At 34.6% G+C, this 17,530-nt stretch overlaps 1 protein-coding gene across 8 annotated transcripts in view; it reads right to left on the bottom strand.

Annotated features, from left to right (window-relative positions):
* The window catches only part of LOC102969439 (disintegrin and metalloproteinase domain-containing protein 18), a 142,277-nt gene that overhangs the window by 114,835 nt on the left and 9,912 nt on the right, over nt 1-17,530 (bottom strand). For all 8 annotated transcript variants that reach the window (XM_042983400.1, XM_042983399.1, XM_042983398.1 and 5 more), the window contains exons 3-6: nt 14,986-15,041; nt 12,170-12,248; nt 5,777-5,853; nt 4,482-4,659 (exon numbers count right to left, since the gene is read on the bottom strand). In XM_042983400.1, the coding sequence (XP_042839334.1) occupies nt 4,482-4,659; nt 5,777-5,853; nt 12,170-12,248; nt 14,986-15,041 (390 nt within the window). The remainder of the gene's footprint in view (nt 1-4,481; nt 4,660-5,776; nt 5,854-12,169; nt 12,249-14,985; nt 15,042-17,530) is intronic.

The raw sequence follows: 17,530 nt of genomic DNA, 5'->3' as shown, positions 1-17,530 counted from the left end.
GAGAGAGAGAGGTGTATGTGTGTGTGTGTGTGTGTATGTGTGTGCAAGAGAGGACCAAAGAGGGAATCCCAAACAGACTCCATGCTGTTACCATGGAGCCCAATGTGGGGTTTGAACTCATGAACCATGAGATCGTGACCTGAGCCAAAATTATGACACTGTTGTTACCCTGACATTTTTCCCTTTCAAATTTACATTCTTCTTCTCACTCTTTAGTATTTAAATTTATAAATGAAATTAAATAATATTCACTGTAATGTCAGATAAGTCACCTTCAATAAAATGAGCTTCAAAACTCATTAACTCACTAAGAGATTATTTAATTTTATTAATTTTTTTTAAAAACTACTTATTGCAAAGCAGATCAAGAATCTCATGTACCATTAATCCAGTTACTCCAATGGTTATATCTTACAAAAAGCTGTAGTACATTATCAAAGCCAGGAAGCTGACTCTGTACGATGTATATGTGTATATTTCTATGTTATTCTGTAATGTGTGCATTTATGTAAACACCATTGCAATCAAGACACGGATACATTCCATTATTGCAAAAATCTTCCTTTCATATCTCTTTAAAGTTACACCCACTTCCAACTTCCCATTTATTCCTAACCTGTGATAATCACTGATCTTTCCCCAAAATCCAGGTTCATAGTGCCTCCCTTATATTTAGCCTTAATCCAAACATCAGAGAATTCCCCTGTTCTCTGCTCCATGCCAAATCCATGACCTGTGCTAAAATGTGTCAAAAAAGTACAGGAGAAAGAGCAAGAAGATCAGGAAGAGACATTTTATCTAAAGACGCAAAACAAAGTCCAGTGTAGAAATGTAAAGCTAAACAGAACAACCATTACTCTAACAAATTACCATTCACCTTAAACAAAATATATCACTAAAAGAAATATGAAACCTCTGGTAGGTATACTAAAGGTAGCAATAGCAAAAACACACACTAACAGATGTATATTCTGACTATATTAACACAAACTTTTGAGCTAAAGACCTAGCAGAAAGATACGCTCATTTCCAAGGCTAAAATTAATATTTAATTCAATATCTACTGCCTACTGACTTATGTAACATGTTTACATTTCACAAAAGATAGAGAAGGGATACAGACAGGCAAGAAGAAAATGCAATATAGAAACTATAGCTACCATGAGACTTACACAGACACAGACACAGATGTTGGAACTATCAGAAGGAATATTTAAAGTAACTCTGGCTAATATGTTAAAGGCACTGATGGAAAATCTTAAATAATGCAATGTGAGATATGTAATTTCAGCACCAAATATTTCTACAACAGCCACCTAATATGGAAAGTAGTTGGTTGTCCCTATCTACATGTGTTTATGCACATTTTATTTTATCATTGAGTTCCTTTGAGTTGTATCTTGATAAGTCAGTATTTGTAACTTTGCAAATAGAAATGATCTAAAAAAGAGAAAGAGGTTGCCTGTTTGCTTCTCAGAGGGGGGAAAACATTTTTATAATTTTCTCACTGACTTCTAGATAAAATCAATGATTGTCTAGTGAAAGTTTGGCAGACATATCTTCTATTACTTTAAAGAATATTTAGTCTAATTAATGACATATCAGTGGTGCCTGGGTGGGTCAATCAGTTAAGCATCCAACTCTTGATTTCAGCTCAGGTCATGATCTCATGATCATGAGATCAAGCTCCACGTAGGGCTCCATGCTGGACATAAAGTCTGCTTAAGATTCTCTCCCTCACCCTATGTCCCTCCCCCACTTGTGCACATGAACACATGCTCTCTTTCTTTCTAAAAAAAAAATGACAAGTCACTTATAAATGAAAAATGCAGAACAAAGCTCAAAAATGCCCCAAAGAAGGATGCTGGGACAGCAGACATGAAGTACAAAACCCCTACAGGAAAAAAAATGTGAAAAACAGAAGTTTTGAAGAATACAAACAATTTGACATAATTAACATCTGTAAAACACTACAGAAAACAACTGCAGAATATATACAGAAACATATATACTAAAGTCAAATGCACTATCTGAACATGATAGATTAGAAATAAGTACCAAGAAAGATATCTAGAAATGTCCAATTATGCACACTTCTAAATTTCCCATGGTTCACTGGAGGAGTAACAAGGGAAATTTAAAAATATGTTACATTAAAAGATAATAAACACATGGTATATAAAATTCAAGAAATGAAAAGACATCAATTAAAATCAGGGTGAGATACTCCAGAAATTATCCCCTACATAAAACCAATAAGAGAACTGGCTAAAATTGTTAGAGTCAACTTTTTCAGATCTCTAGAAATTAACAAATAGCCTGCAGCCTTCTGGGAGTGTTTGTTCAATAAAAATAACTTATCTGGGTAAAAACAGTGATATATGGAGGATTTGAATTTGCTCTAGTCTTTTCTCCCATTAGTTGAACTCTAATAGCAACATTTGCAGTAAATACCGGCAGAGTGGCAACCTCCAGAAAATGCAGAATATGGCTGGAACATCTTCAAAATCTCATTTCCAAAGAAATGTCACCACCTGACCTATTTTGTTCCTAGAAGACCTATTTCAAGTTTGTCTGTATTGAACTAAATTACATTTTACAAAGTCTGAAAAGCTCTTTTTTCAAAGGGGTTTGTTTTAAACAATTACAAGCATTTTTTTTAACTTTATAGTTGTCTGGGACAGTGAATGACCATGGGGCAAACAGTAGACCAATAAAGGAAAAGCTGGAGAATAAGATACCCACATGCAGCTTTAAAAAGCTATGACAAATTTCTGGGAATTTAACAGACTACACACATGTGTATACATGCCCAAGGCTGTATACATACTTAGGAAAGACCTGAAAAGACCCTAAACTCTCACTTCTGAGAGATCTTGAGACTCTGTGCAAGGATAAAGTGAAATGAAAGGCACAGTTGTAACTGCCTGGCCAAGTGACAAAGGCATTTTCCAACATGCACAGAGAGACTCTCAGCAAAAACTGGGAGACTTATTGTTTTCAAGCATTTAAAGAACTCTGTGTGATCATTAACCCACCAATAAGATAACAGAATAGAAACTTCAGTGGCTACTCATAACACATAATACAGACTTTAGAAAAACAGTTAAAAAATTCACAAAGCAAACAACTACAATGAATATCAGCAACAATATTTGATGGAGGGGGATGTGATTTCCAGAGTTATCACATTATATTACTTGGAATGACTAGTTTCAGTTTTCAAAAAATTGAGACGTGAAAAAGACCTAGAGTATGACCCATATACAGTCAAAAGGTCAACAATAAAAACTGTCTTTGAGGAAGATTAGATGTTGGACTTACTAGAGAAACACTTTAGGTATTAAGTTATGTATAAATACTGAAGGAGAATACTTTAATAATGTCTGACTAAATATGGAATGTCAATAAAGGCATAAAGTTATTTTAAAAAACAAATAGAAAATCTGGTATTGAAAAATACAATAATTGAAATAAAATATCCATTAGAGAGGCTTCACATCAGATATGAGCAGAGAGGAAAGAATTGGGGAACTTGAAGACAGATCTATTGAGATTATACAATCTGAGGAAGAGAAAGAAACATGAATGGGCCACAATAAACAAAATCTAATAGACCTATGAGGTACTGTCAAGCAGACCAACATATACATAATGGGAGTATCAGAAGGTGAGGAGGTAGATAAAAGTGCAAAAGAATATCCCAAGAACTAATGGCCCCAAATTTCCCAAATTAGGGGAAAAACATTAGTTTACACAAAAAAGAAGCTTAGTGAACTCCAATTTAGATAAACTCAAAAACAACTACTCAGATAAATTCAAAAAGAACTACTCATCATAAGAAAAGTGCAATAAACAAAAGATAAAGAGAGAAACTTGAAAGAAACAACAGAGAAGGGGCCCATCGTGTACAAGGAATCCTCAATAAGATTAATAACACCTAATTTTTCATCAGCAATCATGGAGTCCATAAGACAATGAAATAAAAAACATTCAAAATGATGAAAGAAAAACACCTGTCAAACAACACTACATGCAGCCTATAGGTAAATTAAGAGCTTAATAATATACAAATGATGATCTATTTTAGAAAGATATGTTCAAGTAGTATGTAAAACTATATATAAAAATAAAAGAGTAATTTTACCAAGGTAGTGGTAACTTGACTTTATTTTATTGACTTTATTTATATAGTGACTTCATTCTTCCTTTATTTCTAAATTTTACTCAGTAATATGTATTTTTGCTTGAATAAAAATAGAAAATAAGAAATGTTACATAATACAGTATAAGCTTGAAATACATTGTTGTGTAATTGTCATATATTTTAGATAGAATAAGGATGTCTTATTATAAGATTTAGAAAGAAGATATCAAATTTGATATTTCTACTCCACAGAAAAGTAGCTCCTTTTCACAATGAACAAAATTCTACACAAGTAGTTTCATAGTATGTCCTAACATCTGAATTAGCACATTACCTGCGAGCTTAAATTATCTTTATAGGATTGGTCTTTCTGCCAAATATTGCTGTAATTTTCTGCTAGCCGTGGTATATCTTGATTATCATTTTTCAGTTGATAAATTATGTGCTCAAATCTTGCTGAAGATTCCAGTGGCTCAATTCCATAGCTGATGTTTTCAAACTGAAGGAATCCCCTGAATATTTAGAAATCAATGACATAAAAACCCTACAAAGCTATAATCTAAAATGTGAAAAGTACTTTAAATCTAAGTTACATTTCAATACTTTAAATTAGGTATTTATATAATTTCAAAGCGCTAAAAGAAACCATGTCTAAACAACTAAAGGGAAGTATTAGGATGTCTCGCTAAATAAACCATGTCAGCAAAGGCATGGAAAATATAGAAAAGAAATCAATAGAAATTCCAGCTTGAAATATACTAAGGAGCACATTATAAACACACTTTATTTTCCTATTTTTTCAGTCTACTATTGGTAACTGAGATACCACATCTACCTTAGTTTTGCTCATATATTAAATAACAACATATATTTAAAAGTATTTTGTATTACCTGTATAGTAGTCATATTCATTCAAGATTTATTAAATAAGGCCGAGTATTTGTTGAAAATCAAGACACTTGTTGAGAATTCCACAGGAATAAAGGTCATTTTCTTCCAGAGATTAAAATAAGGGAAAGCAGGTATACAGAGTGTACCTCTAAAGAGGGGGTATCTATGAAAAGCCACATTAAATGGATGCCAATTTTTCTGAGATGACATGAGTAAATTCTAGACATCAGGCAAACAAAAACAAAAGGAAGTTAGGGAGAGTCTTTTTTTCTTTGCTCTGGACCAGTCTTCCTCTGATAATACCTTTCTCCTGCCACTAACACTGATGAAAATCATTTATTCCTGCCTTTTACGTCTGAGGTACCTTCTTAATTAATTGTTTTATGCCTGATACTGAGTACACCTAAACTGAAAAAATATAATATGCAGCTATTTAAATGACAAGTTAATATCATTTCCTATAACTATTTGAGACAATTAACATTGCAACAATATTATTTATTTCTAAAGTTTCTTTTACGGAAACTATCCCCTTCTGCACAGTGTCTTAAAATAATACCTGCAGTCAGAATTCCCTGGTGTGATTTCATCTGAACAGGCACTAAATAAAGTCCAACTACTAATATTAATATTAAAAAGTGAGGCCATCATAAAGGAAACTTTCAGAATGTGGATCCTCTTTACCTTCCCAGATTTATGTCTGCTAGCCACTAGTTTTCCATGTCAAAGATGCTATACCTGAGTCCAGAACAGATGCTGAGTGTTGCAAGTGAATTTGGAAAATTTGCAATATATCCTTGGTAATGGCAATGTATCTGAAAAACAACATAGAAGGGTAAACAAATAAATTATTTATGATTAAAAATGTATTTGCACACATTACAGAAGATTAAAAATGTCAAAATAATTAAAATAAGATTTATATATAGATAGATTTATTAATGCAGAGTTTCAAGGAAAAAAGGTTTCTGAAAGTCCTGTTTATTCTGTACCATCAATGTGCCAATGAGTACTCTCAGCCTGAGTTTATCTCTCTCACATACCATTTAAAAACTTTTTCTAATGTTTATTTATTTTTGAGAGAGAGAGACAGAGTATGAGCCAGGGAGGGACACAGAGAAAAGGGAGACACAGAATTCGAAGAAGGCTCCAGGCTCTGAGATATCAGCACAGAGCCAGACGCCAGGCTCAAATTCACAAACTGTGAGATCATGCCCTGAGCTGAAGTCAGAAGCTTAACTGACTGAGCCACCCAGGCGCCCCATCACATGCCTTTTTTTTTTTAATTTAAATTTTAGTCAGTTAATATACAGTGCAACATTGGATTAGAATCCAGTGATTTATCACTTACATACATGAATACCCAGTGTTCACAAGTGCTCTTTTTAATACTCATCCATCTAGCCCATCTCCCACCCACCTCTCTCCATCAACCCTCAGTTTGTTCTCTATTGTTAATAGTCTACTATTTATTTCTCTCTCTTCTCTTCCCTCTCCTTCCTATGAGCTCATCTGTTTTGCTTCTTAAATTCCACATATGAATAAAATCATATGGTATTTGTCCTTCTCTGATTGATGTATTTTGCTCAGCATAATACATTCTAGCTCCATCCACTTGTTGCAAATGACAAGATTTCATTCTTTTTGATGGTTGAGTAGTACTCCATTATATAGAGAGACCATCTTTTTTTATCCATTAATCAATTGATGGACATTTGGGCTCTTTCCATAGCTTGGCTATTGTTCATAATGTTGCTATAGCCATTGGGATGCATGTACCCCTTCGAATCTGCATTTTTATATCCTTTGGGTAAACACCTGATAGTGCAATTGCTAAATCATTGAGTAGTTCTACTTGTAGTTTTTTGAGGAACCACTGTACTGTTCTACAGAGTGGCTACACCAGTTTTCATTTCCACAAGCAGTGCAAGAGGGTTTCCCTTTCTCCACAACCTTGTCAACATCTGGGGTTTTTTAGCCATTCTGACAGGTGTGAGGTGGCATCTCATTGTGGTTTTGCTTTGTATTTCCCTGATGATGAGTGATGTTGAACATCTTTTCATGTATCTGTTAGCCATCTGGATGTCTTCTTTGGAAAAGTGTCTATTCCTGTCTTCTGCCCATTTCTTTACTGGGTTGTTTGATTTTGGGTATTGAGTTTGATAAGTTCTTTATAGATTTTGGATAGTAAGCCTTTATCAGATATGTCATTTTTTAATATTTTGAATATTTTGAATATCTTTCTCGATTCTGTAGGCTGCCTTTTAGTTTTTTTGATTTTTTCCTTTGCTGTGGAGAAGTTTTTTATCTTGATGAAGTCACAATAGTTGATATTTGCTTTTGTTTCCCTTGCCTTTGGTGATGTGACTAGGTAGAAGTTGCTATAGCCAAGGTCAAAGAGGTTGCTGCGGTGGTATTATCTTCTAGGATTTTGATGGTTTCCTGTCTCACATTTAGGTCTTTCATCCATTTTGAATTTATTTTTTGTATGGTGTAAAAAAGTGGTCCAGTTTCTTTCTTTTGCATGTTGCCATCCAGTTTTCCCAACAGCATTTGTTGAAGAGACTGCTTTTTTTCCATTGGATATTCTCTCCTGCTTTGTCAAAGATGAGTTGACCATATAGTTGTGGGTCCATATCTGAGTTTTTAATTCTGTTCCATTGATCTACATGTCTGTTTTTTTGTGGCAGTACCATACTGTCTGGATGAATATAGCTTTGTAATATAGCTTGATGCCAGAATTGTGATGCCTCCAGTTTGTTTTTCAGAATTGCTTTGGATATTTGGGGCCTTTTCTGTTTCCATACAAATTTTAGGATTGTTGGTTTTAGCTCTGCAAAGAATGCAGATGGTATTTTGATAGGGATTACATTATGTGTAGATTGATTTGGGTAGTATAGGCATTTTAACAATGTTTGTTCTTCCAATCTATGAGCATGGAATACTTTTCCATTTTTTGTTTGTCCTCTTCAATACGCCCAATACCTTTCATAATTGTTGTATAGTTTTCAGAGTGCAGGACTTTTTACCTCTTTGGTTTATTCCGAGGTATATTATTATTTTTTGTGCAATTGTATATGGGATCAATTCCTTGATTTCTATTTCTGCTGCTTCATTATTGGTGTATGGAAATGCAACACATTACTGCAGGTTGATAATATATCCTGTGACTTTGGTGAATTAATGTATTAGTTCTAACATTTTTTTTGAAATCTTTCAGGTTTTCTACATAGAGTATGATGTCATCTACAATTAGTAAAAGTTTGACTTCTTCCTTGCCAATTTGGATGACTTTTATTTATTTTTGTTGTCTGAGTGCTGAGGCAAAGAATTCCAGTAGTATCTTAAATAACAGTGGTGAGACTGGACATCCCTGTCTTGATCCTGACTGTAGAAGAAAAGATCCCTGTTTTTCCTCATTCAAGGTGATATTAGCTGTGGGTCTTTTGTATATGGCCTTTATGATGTTGAGGAGTGTTCCACCCATACCTCCGTTGTTGAGGAGTTTTATCTACAATGGATGCTGTATTTTGTCAAATGCTTTTTCTGCATCTATTGAGAGGATCATATCGTTCTTATCGTTTCTTTTATTAACGTGATGTATCCTATTGATTGATTTGCAAACCTGTACCACCTCTGCAGCCTAGGAATAAGCCCTACGTGATCATGGTGAATAATTCTTTTGAAGTACTGTTAGATTTGATCTGCTAGTATCTTGTTGAAAAGTTTTTCATCCAGGTTCACCAAGGATATTGGCTTATAATTCTCCTTTTTAGTGGGGTCTTTGTCTGATTTTGGAATCAAGGTAATGCTGACCTCGTAGAATAAGTTTGGAAGTTTTCCTTCCATTTCTATTTATTTTGGAACTGCTTCAGAAGAATAGGTATTAACTCTCCTTTAAATGTATGTTCATATTCTCCTAGGAAGCTGTCTGGTCCAGGACTCTTGTTTGTTGTGAGATTTTTGATAACTGATTCAGTTTCTTTGCAGGTTATGTGTCTGTTCAAATTTTCTATTTCTTCCTGTTTCAGTGCTGGTACTTTGTGAGTTTCTAGGAATTTGTCCATTTCTTCCAGATTTCCCAGTTTGTTGGCATATAATTTTTCAAAGTATTCTCTTATAATTGTATTTCTGTGGTGTTGCTTGTAATCATCCTCTTTAATTCATAATTTTATCTATTTGGGTCCTTCTTTTTTATTTTTGATAAGGCTGGCTAGGGGGTTATCAATCTTGTTTATTCTTTAAAAAAAACACCTCCTAGTTTTATTGTTCCCTGGGTATTTTGTTCATTTGTTTCTATACCATTTATTTCTGCTTTATTATTTCCCTTCTTCTGCTGGCTTTAGGCTTTATTTGCTGCTCCTTTTCTAGCTCCTTCAGGTATAAGATTAGGTTGTGTATTTGGGACCTTTCTTGCTTCTTGAGACAGGTCTGAATTGCAATATACTTTCTTCTCATGACTGCTTTGCTTACCCCAAAGGTTTTGGACTGCTGTGTTTTCATTTTCATGACTTCCATGTATTTTTTAATTTCCTCTTTAATCTTCTAGTTAACCCATTCACTCTTTAATAGGATATTCTTTGACTTCTGTGTATATGAGGGCTTTCCAAATTTTTTCTTCTGGTTGACTTCAAGTTTTATAGTGTTTTGTTCTAAAAATATTCATGGTATTATCTTGATCATTTTGTACTTATTGACAGCTGATTTGTGACCCAGTATGTGATCTATTCTGGAGAATGTTCCATGTGCACTTGAAATGAATGTGTATTCTGCTGTCTAGGATGAAATGTTCTCAATATTTCTGTTAAGTCTATCTGGTGCTGTGTGTTTTCCAAATCCAATGTTTCCTTGTTGATACGCTTAGATTATCTGCCCATTACTGTGAGTGGTTGTCAAAGCCCCCTACTATTATTTTATTATTATGAAAGAGTTTCTTTATGTTTGTTATAATTGATTTCTATATTTGGGATCTCTCAAGGTGGGGGCAAAAATATTTATAATTGTTAGATCTTCTTGATGGACAGATCCCTTAATTATGATATAATGTCCTGCTTCATCTCTTCTTACAGTGTTTGTTTTAAAGTCTATTTTGTCTGATATAAGTGTGGCTACTCCAGCTCCTTTTTTGATGACCATTAACATGATAGATGGTTCTCTATCTACTTACTTTCAATCTGGAGGTGTCTTTAGGTCTAAAATGAGTCTCTTATAAACAGCATATAGAGATGGGTCTTGTTTCTTATCCATTCTGATACCCTATGTTTTTTTATTGGAGCGTTTAGCCCATTGGCATTTAGAGGAAGTATAGAAAGACATGAATTTACTGCCATTGTGTTGCCTGTAGGGTTGATGTTTCTGGTGATGTTCTCTTGTCCTTTCTCATCTTTGTTACTTTTGGTCTTTTTTGTTTTGTTTTGTCTTTTCTCCACTCAAACAGTCCCCATTAAAATTTCTTGCAGGGCTGGGTTAGTGGTCACAAAGTTTCTTAGTTTTTGTTTGTCTGAGAAACTTCTATTCTGAACGACCCCTTTGCTGGATAAAGAATTCTTGGCTGCATTTTTTTCCCACTTAGCACATTGAAAATATCCCGCCACTCCCTTCTGGCCTGCCAAGTTTCTGTTGATAAATCTGCTGTAAACCTGGTCTTCCCTTGTAGTTTAAGAATTTTTTTTCTCTTGTTGCTTTCAGGATTCTTTACTTGTCTGAGTATTTTGTGAATTTGACTATGATATGGCTTGCTGATGGTCAGCTTCTGTTGAATTTTTTTCAATTTATTTTAACATTTATTCATTTTTGACAGAGAGAGAGCATGAGCAGGGGAGAGGCAGAGACAGAGGGAGACGCAGAATCCAAAACAGACTCCAGGCTCCAAGCTGTCAGCACAGAGCCTGATGCGGGGCTTGAACCCATAGACCATGAGATCATGACCTGAGCCAAAGTTGGACACTTAACTAACTGAGCCACCCAGGTGCCCCAGCTTCTGTTGAATTTAATGTGAGTTTTCTGTTCTTGGATTTTGATGTCTATGTCCTTCCCCAGATAAGGGAAGTTTTCAGCTATAATTTGTTCACATAAACAAACCTTCTGCCCCTTTTTCTCTCTCTTCATCTTCTGGAACTTCTATGATACAAAATGTCCTTCCTCTTTAATAGGTTGCTGAGTTCTCTAATTGCTGTATCATGATATTTGGCCTTTGTATTCCTTTTCTTTCAGCTTCATTATTTTCCATAATTTTATCTTCTATATCACTGATTCACTACTCTGCTTCATCCACCCTCACAATCATGGCATCCATTGAGATTGTATGTAGGTTATAGATTTTTTAATTTCAGCCTGACTAGATTCTAGTTCTTTTATCTCTTCAGAAAAGGATTCTCTGGTATCTTCTATGCTTTTTCAACCACAGATAATATTATTATAATCGTGGTTTTATTTATATATGTAAGTTTATTTATTTATTCTGAGAGAGAGAGAGAGAGAATTCATGAAGGACAGAGAGAGGGGGAGAGAGAGAGAGAGAATCCCTAGCAGGCTCTGCACTGAAAGTGGAGAGCCCAATGTTGGCCTTGAACTCACAAACCGTGAGATCATGACCTGAACTGAAACCACGAGTCAGATGCTTAACCAACTGAGCCACGCAGGCACCCCATAATTGCGGTTTTATATTCTAGTTCAGACATCTTACTTATATCTGTGTTGATTAAATCCCTGGCCATGAGTTCTGTTCTTTCTTTTAGGGTGAGTTTCTCCATCTTGTCATTTTGTCCAGAAAAGAAAAGAGCAAAGACAAGGAAAAAAAAGGAAGAAAAAAAAACATACAAACAAACAGAACAAACACAAAAAGCAGGAAACAAAAAACTAGATCCTGCGTGTGTTTTGGTCTGCTGTGTTCAGAATGATTTGATAACTATTTAGCTGTGTTCAAGGGATGAGACAAGCTTAGTGGTCCTCCACCATCTTAGCTCTATTTCTCTATTTTTATGTACAACAATCAACCACATAACAGGTCAATTATATGGAATAAAATATTTGTATTAAATTGTCCTCACGGAACAAACATATCCCAATGATAATGGTATGGCCACTTCAATAAACATATGATAATAAATATCTAAGCCATCTTAAGCTTACCTTAAAATATGATGACTCTGAATGCAAAAATCCAGTTTCATTATATGTATAAACCAAAAAGTTCTGGGATAAGAATGAGCTAAGAAAAACAAAAATAAAAAATGGTCGGTCATGAACTTAATAGGAATATAAACATTACTATAATAAAGATAAATGTGAAATATACTGGATTTATATAATAATATGCTTTAATTAGAGTAATTTTAGTGTGGCATAACAGTTTAAATTGACAGAACTAGCATATCAGAAAGTTCAGCTTTTCTTAACACTGGAACAGACTGAAATCCTCTGTATCAGTGTGTGCCTGTGTATATCTTCATCCAACATATATTTACTGAGTGCCTACTGACAGATCCTCTTTTAGGCATTAGGATACAGCAGTAAACAAAAGACAAAACCACTGGTTTTCATGACAATAAAGGACACACACTGCTAGCATGTTAGATGTTAAGCATGTTATTAAATAAGGCCTGGGTGAAGGAAGTTGGTTGCAAAGTGTAGATAGGTTGCAAAGTGTACATAGGCTGCAAAGTGTAAATAGCATAGAAAAGCTCACTGAATAGATTGAGTAGAGACCTAAAAACAGGCCACATGGATTTGCATAGATATGTTATTCCAGACAGAGTTAGGAGAAAATCCAAAGATCATGAGGCCAAAATATGCATTCTATATATAAAGAACAGCTAGGGGAAGATGTGACTGGAATGAAATCCTGATTGAAGATGAGAGACAGTAGTAAGAGATGGTGTCACAGAGATGAGAAGATTTTGAACAAATAAATGATATGATCAGATTGATACTTTATTTTTTTAAGTTTTACTTATTTATCTCTACACCCTATGTGGGGCTCAAACTCATAAGATCAAGAGTCACATGCTCTTCTTACTGAGCCAGTCAGGGACCCTTCAGACCAACATTTTAATAGAGTCAGATTGAATGCTTGTTGAGAATTATCTGTAGGGCAAGTAAGTAGAAGCAGAGAAAGCAGTTAGGCTCTTACAATCATCCAGGCAAGATATGATTGTGACTTGAATTAAGACAGTTAGCAGTGGTGGAGGTTCAATTATGGGTATATTTTGAAGACTGAACACTTGGAATTTAATAATCCACTGGGATTAATAATCCATTGTGAGGGAAAACAGAAGAAAAAAAAGATATCAAGGACGGCTCCAAGATTTTGTTTTGAGAAACTAGAAGGATAGAATTGCCATTTGCTTAGATGACTGTAGGAAGGATAAATTTTGAGGGAGGATCAGCTGTACATTTTGGATATGTTAAGTATGAGAATTCTAGCAAACACTTGATAATCAAATAAGCAGTCAGATAAATGAATATGATGTCCATTGGAGAGGAATAAAGTAGGGATATAACTTGGAGGTAATCAATATTAAAGCTACAAGAAAGGATGAAATAATAAGGTCATTGAATGTAGCTAGGGAAAAACAAGATTCAAGAAAAGTACCATGGAGTACTCTAAGATTGGAAAGATGAAGAAGAATATAAAAAACAAACAAGTTGAAACAAATAGCCAAATAAAACTGAGAGAGTAAACACAATGGTAAAAGTTAAACCAGGAGTCCACAGTGTTCTGGCCAAATGAAGAAATGAAGCCAGATGAAGAAAGTATTTTCTGAGGAGATTCTGATAAGCTACACAAGATGCTGCCATTTGGTAAAGAAAAATGAAACCTAAAACATAACTGGCATTCAGCAACGTAAAGATCATTGATGGTCTTATCAAAAAATATTTCAGTGGAGTTGTACAGACATTAAAAACCAACATGAGTTTAATGGTCATGAATTAGATGGGAACAGTCATAAATTAAGTGGGTAGTTTTCTTTATCCTTGTTCAACTACAGAGATGCAGGCAGACAAAATGCAGTTGTTACAAATATATATTTTCAAAGATGCAGGCAAAGAAAAGGCTGTTTGATTCCACTCGCATGAAATGCTGAGAAAATGCAAATTAGGAGACACAAAATAGATTGATAGTTGCCTGTAGTTGTGGATGAACACAGAGATTAAATATGAAACAGCGTGAGGATCTTATGCAGGATATGAAACATTCTACAACTGATTTACGTTTGATGGTTGCAGTGCTGCACAGTGTAAAGTTATTGCATTATACAGTTGAGTGAGTTTTGTGATACATGAATGTACCCAATAGACTTGTTAAAAATAAATACATATATAATTAATACATTCATAAAATGTATGCCATTGACTTTTCCACCAATAAACCACTTGATGTGTAACCATGTTTGATTTCACATCAGACATATTTATTTAATACATAAATTACAGTTCTTGGGTTCAATGGCTTTATACTCAGTTGAAGATCTAGAAATAAGTAGCTTATTTTTTAATTTGAAAATAATAAGCTAGAAAATTAAAATATAACATTCTATTATACATCATTCTACTCTTCTATTATTCAAGATGTAATTAATCTTGATTGAAAAATAGAAAGACAGTCTACATTATATTGCATTCTTTAATTTAAACAGCGTACAAAAATATTTAAAATTAGGGGCACCTAGGTGGCTTAGTCGGTTAAGCGCCCGACTTTGGCCCAGGTCATGATCTCACAGTTTGTGGGTTCGAGCCCTGAGTCAGGCTCTGTGATGATAGCTCAGAGCCTGGAGTCTGCTTTGGATTCTGTGTCTCCCTCTGTCTCTCTCTGCCCTTCCCCTGCTCATGCTCTCACTCTCTCTCTCTCTCTCTGTCTCTCTCCCAAAAATAAATAAAAACATTAAAAAAATTAAAAAATATATTTAAAATTAAAATCTAAGCTTTAATGGAAAATTACATCTTACTGTTTTCTGAGATGCAGAGTGTATGGTTTTTCATCAATTGTAATGACATAAATCACCTAAAATAAAGCAAATAAATAAAGATGATTTAGTAAATCAGAAATATATAAACTGAAACACTATTTTTGTCTCATGTAAATGAAACAATTCATTTGGGGAAATGGGTTCAAGATAACAATATCAGAAGATCATGAACTCCTTCCTCCCATGGTTACAACCAATATACAACTACATATGGAGTAATTTATTCTGAAAAAGACTGGAAAACGGGATGCACAGAGACTCTATAGCAAAAGACAAAAAAGACAGCATTGAGATGGATAAGAGAGGGAGAGACACCACGTTGCCGAAAAACAAAACAAAACAAAACAAAACCTACTCAAGCAGGGTGAAACATAATCGGGATGGGAAACAAAAATACCAAGGAGTCAGAGGTTTGTGCTATACAACAGATAGCTAAATTGTTAGACCCTACCTAAGAGAAATGAGCCCCCTAAATGCTGAGGTTTGAAAAACAATAGCTATTACATCCAGGAAAACTATAGAACTGTAGAGCATGGAGAACCCACTCTTAAAAAGATCACATGCAGAATCACTAAACCTGGGACCCAGAGCAAAAAATGCTAATTTGAAAAGCACCTGGATCATATGTGAAAAGACCCATTTACTAAACTTAAAGCACTTGCCAAAGAAGCAGTAAACTGTTGGAACTTTCTCTGGGGACAGAGAAACTGGTGGGTGCCACATCTGCAACATCATCCTACTTTGCTAATGTCAGTGCTGGTGGGCACCATTTTGGAATATCTCTCTAACCTGCTACAGTCTTTGGGCTGTAAGAACCATGTCCACACTATGGCATCACAGCCATACTATACAGCCATGCCAGGCACCAGCCCAACTCACCTTTGGACCTCAGTGCCACTATATGATGTACCTATGCTGGATACCAGCTCTGAGCACCCATGCACTGCAGATAGGTGTGCAGAGCATATACCTTAAGGATGATATCCCTTGAGCATGTTACTCTAGTGGTCAGAGGGAACTGTGCTTTCAGGGTTCTTGTTAGAACTACAAAAAGCTGTTCCTTCAAGATTAGGAGATGTAGCTGATTTGTCTAATACATAGGAACAAACACAGAAAGTAAGGAAAAATGAAGAGACAGGCAAATATGTTCCAAATGAAAGAAAAAAAAAACATAAGACTTCAATGAAATGGAGATGAGCAATCAACCTGATAAAGAGTTAAAAGTAATGGTCATATAGATGTTCACCAAACTTGGAAGAAGAGTAGATGAACACAGTGAGATCCTCAACAAAGAGACAGGAAATATAAGAAGGTTCTAAACAGAAGTCAAAGAGCTAAATAAGGACATAACTAAACTGAAAACTACACTAGAGGAGTTCAACAGCACACAGAACGAGGCCAAAGACTGGATCACTGAGCTGGAAAACAGAGCAGCAGAACTCACCCAGAGAGACCAGGAAAAAAAAAGAGCTAAAAAATGAAGATAACTAAGAGTCCTTAAGTACAACATCAAGTGGAATAATACTTAAACTATAGTGATCCCAGAAGGAGCAAAGAGAGAACGGGCCAAAAACTTAATTGAAGAAATAATGACAGAAATTTCCCTAATCTGAGGAAGGAAACAGGTTCAGGAAGGCTAAGCAGTCCCAAATAAAATAAACCCAAACAGATCCACACCAAGATATAATACAGTTAAAATGGTTAAGTTTAAAAATAAAGAGAGACTCTTAAAAGCAGCAAAAGAAGTACAATGTACTATATGCAAGGAAATCTTGTAAATCTAATCTCATAAATCAGCATAATGCAAGCCAGAAGACAGTAAAATGACATATTCAAAGTGCGGAGTGGAAGAATTTTCAACCAACAATTCTCTACCTGGTAAGGCTATTATTCAGAACTGAATAAAGAGATTAAGTTTTCAAGTTAAGCAAAACCTAAAGCAGTTCATCACCACTAAAATGGCCTGAAAAGAAATGTTTAAAGGACTTCTCTAAACTGAAAAGAAACGACAACAACTAATAACAGGTAAACATATGAAAGTAACAAAGCTCTTTGGAAAAGGTAAATGCATAGTAAAGATAGTGGATCAATCACTTATAAAGCAAATATGAAGGTTAAAAGAAAAATATGGTAAAACTAGCTAAAACCATAATAATTAGTTAGAGCGTACCTAATATAAAAGATGCAAATGTGCCATAAAAATATAAAACACGACAGGAGGATAAAAATGGAAAGTTTTGGAATGTGTTTAAATTTAATTTGCTGTCAACTCAACTCATATAACATAGGAAATTATATGTAAACCTCACAACAATCACACATACATACCAAAAGTAAATACACAAAAGAAAATGAGACAGAAATATAAACATAACACTAACAAAAGACATCAAACCACTAGGGAAGAGAGAAATAGAAGAAGAAAGGAACATCCCGAAAACCTTTAGCAAAATGGCAATAACTACAAGTCTATCAATAATGACTTTAAATGTAAATGGACCTTAAAATCAAAAGACATAAAATG

The sequence above is a fragment of the Panthera tigris genome, chromosome B1 (assembly GCF_018350195.1).
Source record: "Panthera tigris isolate Pti1 chromosome B1, P.tigris_Pti1_mat1.1, whole genome shotgun sequence".
In the NCBI taxonomy this organism is placed as follows: Eukaryota; Metazoa; Chordata; class Mammalia; order Carnivora; family Felidae; genus Panthera; species Panthera tigris.
The sequence above is the reverse complement of the archived record's forward strand: the minus strand, read 5'-3'. Positions and strand labels throughout refer to the sequence as shown.